General features: G+C 40.3%; 1 protein-coding gene across 2 annotated transcripts in view; it reads left to right on the top strand.

Moving 5' to 3' along the window:
• The first annotated feature begins 236 nt into the window (after positions 1 to 236).
• The window catches only part of GNAI1 (G protein subunit alpha i1), an 83,563-nt gene continuing 75,601 nt past the window's right edge, over positions 237 to 8,198 (top strand). Inside the window, exon 1 of one of the 2 annotated variants that reach the window (XM_081284087.1) lies at positions 237 to 690. In XM_081284087.1, the coding sequence (XP_081140213.1) occupies positions 573 to 690 (118 nt within the window). In that variant the 5' untranslated portion in view covers positions 237 to 572. Of the gene's footprint in view, positions 691 to 810; positions 836 to 8,198 lie in introns of those variants that run through there. The other variant, XM_081284088.1, reaches the window with a different exon arrangement.

Genomic DNA, 8,198 nt, shown 5'->3' with positions numbered 1-8,198 from the left:
CCCGCCGCGGGCGCAGGGTTAGGGAGCGCATAGGGCCTGAGGCCACAGCCCCTCGGGCAATTCCTCGCTCTCTGGCACTTCCAGGGGGCGCGCGGGGGCGCGGGGCCCTCGCGGGGTGCGCGGCCCCGTGGTCGGCGGCCACGCGGGCGCGCGGCCCTTCGGAGGGGGCGCTGTCCGAGGGCACGTGCGCGGGAGCGCGCTCTGGGAGTGGTCGCGGGGTGGCGGGAGAGGCGGGCAGGGGCGGGGCCGCGGCGGCGCGCGGACGCGGAGCTCGCCTGAGCTTTGCGAGGCTGCGGCTCGGCCACCGGCTGGAGGGCGGTAGCCTCTGAAGCCAGAGCCTTCAAACCTGGGTCTCCCGGCGCTGAGCGGCGCCAAAAGCGGAGCCGGGCCGGGGAACTAGTCGCCTAGGGCTGTTTGCTCGTTTGCGGAAAGCGTTTCTCTGGACTCCGTTTAGGACGTAGTGGGGGTGGTGTGGCCGGCGTTGGGAGGTATTCGAAAGAGAGCTTTCACCTGTGTTCCGAGGCAGCAACCGGGCGCGGAGGGAGCGGCGGCAGGCTCTCGCTCTAGGCACCATGGGCTGTACGCTGAGCGCCGAGGACAAGGCGGCGGTGGAGCGGAGTAAGATGATCGACCGGAACCTCCGGGAGGATGGCGAGAAGGCGGCGCGCGAGGTCAAGCTGCTGCTGCTCGGTGAGGCTGGCCGAAGGGCTAGGTGCCGGGGCGGGCGAATGAGCGAGTGGGCTGGGCGCGGCGGGGGCCGCTGTGGGCCCCTCGGCGTCGGGAAACCGGAGGGAACGCGTGACAGCAGGCGAGGGCGCGTCTGGCAGCGCCCGAGGTTGGTTCCGAGTGCGAGTGTGGCCCTTGCGGTGCGGAACCGAGGCGGGTCCCCTCCTAGGTCCCCATCCGCCCTCCTGCCAGGCGCTGAGATCTCCCCGCGGTAGGGCAGGCATTGCACTGCGCTCTGTGCTTTAGTGACCCCACTGGAAGCCGAGCTGCATTTTGAGGCGGCAGATCCCTTATAAACCCTTTTCTTTGAAGTTTAGCTGAGCCTTACAAATGTGAAGGGGTATTCATGTCAAGAAAATAAAAGACACCACCCCCCCCCCTTTCCCGGAAAACCTTTCATCCAGAGGGTGGTTTCTCTTTGGTGGTTTTTCTCACACCAGGAGTGCCGCTTTTGGTGAAGTCAGTGCACCTTTCCTGGGGCCTCTGTAGGGTTGAAATGTGTCTTTACTGTCAACTTCCCATGGCGACTCAGTGAGTGTTAAAAAGCACCGATTATGTTTACCCTGCGTAAGGAAATAAGCTATGCTGGATATTTGATTTTTATCACTGTGGGGGTAGGGAAACCACCAAAGTTGGGTTGCGTTTGCTCCAGTAGTAGGTAAGGAAGATACTTCAGTGGTGGAACCACTGTGAAAGGTGCAGAGGGGTCACCAGAACAACAGGATTTTCTCTACTGCCACGGTTTCTGATGAATGAGGTTTGCCAGGTGCACGCCAGGCTTTGATTTGTTCTTAGCCCTGTTCTCTTGCTGAAGTGCGACGTGGAGATCTTTTTCCAATTGTTTGAAGGGGAAGAGAATAATAAGAGTAACCCAGGGACACTTGACTGAGTGAAACATTGTGATAATATTCACAGTTTAAGATCTTTAAATCTCTGAGTTAGGGGTTCCTTTTGTTTGATTTCTTCCCACACTCTAAGTATTAGATAGATGAAAGATTTCTTGAAATCTTCATTTGCACTTTCAGCTTGTATTTTTTTATATAAGTTATAATAAAAGAAATATTATTGCCTAAATCCGTTTTCAGTAAGCTCCAGTTTTATTGGTTTAATGACTGCAGGAAAAAATGGTGGGCTTTTTTTTTTTTCTTTCTCCGTTACTAGTAGGCTTAGAAGCAAACTTGGCATGACTAAAAGTAATAATGATCTGAGTCATTTTGCAAGCAAACTGTGAAATAACTTTGCATTTTAAAGACCTGGTGGCTTTTTCACCCTCCGCAGCCTCCAGCATAAATCTTTCTTTGTAAATACTGTTAACCTAAGTTTTTAATTAATAAGATATATTGTATTTTGACGACGCCAGTGAATTTTCAGAGTATTGGCTATAGAAGACACACAGCTTGATAATGGAACCATGTAAATGCTCCTCTTGTAAAGTGAATCGTTCTAGACAGAAATGAAATGAAAGGATTTAAAAGTTTTTTCTGCTTTTCTGCTCTGATACATTATCTCTATTTATTTCTGTGTGACTTTTAGTTGGAACCAACCATCCACCATGTTTAAACCAAATGAAAAATGGGTCTTTGGGTGGTGGTGGTTTAGTCCTTTAATTGACTGTTAGACATGGGCTAGGATAAAGGTCCAAGAAGTAGGTTGTTGCTTGAACTGTATTCAGGAGAGATCAGTGTTTCTTAACCTAGTACTGTTGGCATTTTGAACTTGATAATTCTTTGTGGTCAGGTTATCTTGTGCACTGTAAGGATGTTTAACAGCATCTTTAGCCACCATCCATTAGATGCCAACAGCTGCCCCCCATACCAAACTGTGACCCTTAAAAATGTTGTCATATGTCTCCTGGGGAAAAATGTAACCTTCATTGAGAACTACTGTTCTAGATTAACATATATAGTTTAATACAGTGTAGACCCTAAAGCTGAATTGGTACAGTCATCTATGGTGATTTATGAGGAAGTTGAAGGAGAGTCCTGATTTTCAGAAGAAATTATGGAATTTTTATTTCTTCTTACCAGTGACATTAGAAAGATTCCAAAAATATTTTTTTTAATTAGGTAACTGATTTCCTTCAGTTGTCTAATCTAGCTTGGGCTTTTGCATTTCCCTACATCTCTTCTTTCTATAGGAATCCAGTTACTTCCCTTTCTTGTTGGTCTAACACTCTCATCTGTCTTACCCCACTCCACTCTACCCTTTGCCCAGACTTCCAACACCCTATAAACAGAATGCTGGCTTACTTATTTCATAAATCTTAATTCTTGGAAGGCTTGAAAACATTTTTCCCCCCCTAATTTGACTTTAGGAGTGAATTGCGACCTTTGGTTCATTTTTGGATGTTTAAAGGCTATGTGTAAGCAGCTCAATGGAATCATTCCATTTAAAACATAGCAATTGAATCAACTAGAAATTTAAAATGGATTCTAGGTAATCTATAACAATGTCACTTACATTTACATCAGTAGTTCTTCCTCATCAATTATTTTGTTTTTCCTCATTAAAGATTTTTCAAATTTTATTTAAAGTACAATATCTTTAGAGTACCTTTAACATGGTATATTAATAGTTCATTATGTTGTATTTTTTGCTAGAGAATAAATGGTCTTTAGATATTGGGTCTGAAAGATTAAAGAATAAGATTTGCACATTATTAGTAAACATTTGGTGTTGGGATGTCTAATATATATCATTTATATCAGAGGCATTTCACTATCCTAATTAAGCGCAGTAAATTAGGGCTTGAAAAAGAGAGGACCTCGTCTAATCATTGACCTAAAGGAAATTAGGTCATGGTTTGGGTGATTTAAGGCTTTCAGGTCTAATTTTCAGGTTTCACAGTGTTATAATATAATCCTAAATAGAGAAAAATTAATGAAAGAAATAAAAAGAAAAGTTTCTTTCCATTATATATGGGTACTTGTTAACAAAGGAAAATATTTTTATTGTTGTATCTTTGAGGATGTAACTTGTCATCTTTTTAAGGTCAATATCATTAATCTTCAAATGCTTTTCAGTAAGACTATGGTGTACTACTGATTTTATAAAATTACAGTTTTCATGAATTAGCTTATTCCTAAATCACAATATCACTTCAAATGTTTGTACTTCATTATACTAGTCCTTTTCTTGACTCTATATATCTCCACAACCAGACCAGCAAACAAAAATCTATACCTTCATCTTCTTCTCGAGCTTAGTTTAATATCCCAGGGTTGGGCAAAAATAAATGAGAAGTTACACCTCTTCTGTTTCCTGCATATTTTTCCATTGCTACCACAAACCAGCTATTTGGGATGCTATGTCATTAATCTTTTCACTCTCTTTGAACTTGCCCTGTGACTTCCCTAGTTGAGAAATTATGGCATTGCAGGACTTATTTCATTGCTTTAGCTTTTTCCTTCCAATTGGCTGAGGATCTTAAGTAGCGCAAACCTATTTCCTTGAACAAATGGATCTGGTATTTAAACATGGGTTGTGTGCTTCTCTCTGCTTGGTTTACCTTGAATTAGTAGATACTTTTGATAGAAGCCACAGGTGGTATAAAATTATGTGCTGAGATTCGAGATTTTTCTGCATCTTCTGTTTTTCATTCTCAAATTAATAGTTCAGGTTCTCTCCTTCTGACAGCCTAATTCCAGTAGGCTCTCCTGCTTCTAGTCTTTCCTTTTAGCCTGTTCTTTAATACTAGCTTGATCAAAAACTTTCTTTTAGACCTGGCTTTCCTGAGTCTTACACTGTTTTCCTCAGGGTGCTCTCCTCCAAGCAGGAGCAGTTAACATAAGTTAAAGCTATTTTGGTCTTGGTTCCTAGCGGTTGAGACTTAGGCCCTGCTTGTTTCACTATTACTGTGAGCATTTTAGCAGTAGAATCTTCATCTTTGTGTTCTTAGCAACACTTCTGCTTTGTCATGTGTAAAATGTGCTCTAAATGATGTAAAATTATCTTTCTGCTTTCTGGAATATAAACCACATACTCAGCCATTTTCAGTATTTATCAGAATAAATAACTACTCAAACAGTGGTTAAAAAAAAGAAAAGTAAAGAAAGAAAGAAAAAGGGAATAGAAGAACATGTATGATGACCAAAGTTAATGCATGGCATTTAAAAGCAAATAGAAACAAAATAAAAATAAAAGCAAGCAATTTGGTTTAGTATTTTATTTTCCATATGTAATAGTTTTTCATAGTCATTATATTCTTTGACAAAAAATTAGACAAAATCTCTATTGATGGAGAATCTTCTATGTCTGTTGAAGCTGTGATGTTTTTCCTTAATTTTTTTTTTGGGGGGTGAAGGTACATCTCATTTTCTAGCATTTATTTTGGCCTCTTTTATAAAGAATTTATCAAGGATAGCAAACATAATGCCTACCTTTTAGGATTTAGTGGAAAATAGTAGGAAATATAATTGCTTACAGGATTTAGTAGATGTTATTTAAACATGAAAAAGATTGCTATAATTTTTTAAACCAAAATTAACTATCCAGCCACAATTCTTATTTTGTTACACACTTCTCATTGCCCTGGAAAACTTAAGATAGAGCAAATTCATGTAAGGGGACTTGAGTGTATTGGCTGCATTTCTAGGTCACGTATTTCTTAATCACATGTCCTGGCTTGCATTTTACTCAGTGTGTGACTACCCAGAGTATGACATTGGTGAAGTTCAGATCCCAGATGGCATTTGAGCCTGTGAACTAAAGTTAACAGTACCTAATCTTAGGCTGTTTTCTGGTATAATTTATTAAATGATAATTAAAAACCCTAAGATAAATAGCAAACTAATTTTAAAATGAATATTTATTACTATATGCTTAGCAACTTCTGAAAAAAATATTATTATATAGTTAGAGGTTAGAAATCCACAGGGGGTATGCACAGGGCTAAAAATCAGGGCTTTTCTTCTGCACTTTCTAGGAGACTCCCTTTCCCTTCCCCAGGCTCTGTCAAGGGGCTGCCTGCTTTCATTGGCTCATGATGCCTTTCCCCATCTTCAGAGGCAACTGTGGTTGGTGGTTTTCCTTCTTTGGCTTCCCTCTCCTGCCTTCTGCTTTCATTTATGAGAACCCTTGCAGGATAACAGCCCCACATTGAAATTCTTAATCAAATTATACCTGTAGTATTCTTTTTACCATGTAAGGTAACATATTCACAGGTTTCAGGGATTGGGGGATATGTCTCTCTGGGGTCTATTATAGTGCCTACCATAGTTCACCATCTGGATCCTAAAGATTCAAGTCCATTTTTCATGAAAAATGCATTCACCACCTTCCAACATCTGCAAAAGCTTTAACTCATTATAGAACCTACTCAAATTCCAAAGCTCCGGATCTAACTCAGGGATGGGTGCAATTTGGGGTCTAATCAGTACTAGGATAAATCCTTTTAATCTGTGAACTGGTGAAACTATAAAACAAGTTATCTTATCCCAGATTATAATGGTGGGACAGGCACAGGTTATCAGTTACAGACATTGTCATTTCAAAAGGGAGAAAATGGAAAGGAAAAAAGAATTATCTATCTCAAGTACAGCCAAAACTACGTTAGGTTTCAAGAGCTGGGAATAGACCTCTGTGACTCGACTGCGCCTTTGCCACCCTGGACTCTGCCCTTGGGTGCTTGTCTTTCTAAAGAAGAGTAGGATGTGTACTCAGCTGGTAGTCTGTCAGCCTAGTACTTACTCATAGCAGTTTGGTGGTCTTACAGCATTTCATTTTGTAGTGTCATAATTTTTTTTCCCATCTTAATATAACCAGCAAGGAAAAACCACATCTTTAATACCTAACTTGGAAACGTCTTCATTCAGTATCTGGGTTCATGGGTCATAAGGTTTGATTTCACATAATAGCAGGACACAATTTATCTAAGCTTTCTGCGTCTGAATAACAAGTGTTCCCTTACTTCTGGTTTCTAGTAAGATGTCCTTCCTTTCTCACCAGCAGCACATTTAAAGCCTGTGTTTCTTTTCTACAGTCTTTCATTGTAATTTAGGTATTTTCTAGGATGAAATAAATTTCCTCCATCATGCTTCTCACTTCTTTCTGAGCCCTCGCGAGGAGAGGCATTAATATCAGGTCTCTCCTAACAGTTATGGAAACAGCCAAGGCCTTTTCTATCATGTTCCTTAATATTCTTTCAGCCTTTACCTATTTCCCAAATCCAAAGCCATTTCAACATTTTTAAATGTTTGTTATAGCAGTGCCCCCTCTCCCAGGTATCTTTATTGATATCACATGAATTATACTTTAGGGAAAGCATAATGATTATAATTTTATATTCTCTAATCCTTCATACTTTATGTAACTATGGTAACCCTAAAATCACCAGTTGCTGGCATTTAATATTGAACCCCTGGTATTTTACTCAAGTCATAATGTAAAAGAGAAAGGCTTTTGTTTGTCTCCTCTTCAGTGAAGTTTTTCTTGATCATCCAGCCAAAATTACTCTTCCTTGCCCTTCCTGCTTACACCATACTAAAATCATTCTGTGCATTTACTTGTTCTAATCATTTGTCTCTATGGCATCAGCTCCCTTAGAACATGAATCCTGTAGAACTTGTTTATCATCTGATGGAATGGCACATAGTATCAATTTCATAAATAAATGTTGGTTGAATGAATGAATACCATAGTGAACACTAATTTTGTCCTTCAGAAGTAGAGAATTGATTTTTTTTTGTACTTTGAGTAATTAAGTGAATTTTGCCACAATATATGCACTTTTAAAACAAAATCTTGGTTGTTAGAGTAACTAAAGCCTATATAATTACTAACATTCATTCAAAAATTAAGTTAATCAGCATGACAAATTATTGCATGATCAGAAAACAATTGTGATTCAGCTAATTGAAAGTAGGATTTTCATATGTGCCATTTGAGTACTTTGTTTTCTTCAGTATTATTTCATTGCTGCTTCACATTTGAACACTTTCTTAAAATGCCCAATTCTATGTGGCATGTGCTATGTTCTCACAGCTGTGTATATCACACAGGATGGTGTGATTATTGGTAACCTTGTCTTTCAGGAGCTCATCCCCAGTGTGTTTTACGTCTTGCTAGCCTTTATGTGGTGGAAATCCTTGGCTGCATTTGTAAAGTGTGTTCTGTGCTTTGGGGAGGTCCAGCTATGCCTTAGGCTTACCAGATCATTAAGAGAATGTGCAGTCTACTTAGGGAAGTAAACCAGATGCATGAAAATGATTCATCATAATGGCAAATGGGGAGGTAATAAAATGATAATAGACGCTAAGAGAGATGAGATTCAGTATTGGGTACCTCAGTGTTGGTCCTGTGGGGCAGGGGTAGAGGTGGACATAGAAAGACTCTCAGGAATTATTGTGGTTCTAAATCTGTCAGTTTCCTTCATGTATTTCTGAGCTGCTTCTTTAATTCTAATTGACTTTAAACTCTATATTGTATAGAAATACAATTTAGAAGAGACCCTGCTGTTAGTGAATGGTGAATTT

The sequence above is a fragment of the Spermophilus citellus genome, assembly GCF_964194105.1.
Source record: "Spermophilus citellus genome assembly, chromosome: 3".
Taxonomy (NCBI): Eukaryota; Metazoa; Chordata; class Mammalia; order Rodentia; family Sciuridae; genus Spermophilus; species Spermophilus citellus.
The sequence above is the reverse complement of the archived record's forward strand: the minus strand, read 5'-3'. Positions and strand labels throughout refer to the sequence as shown.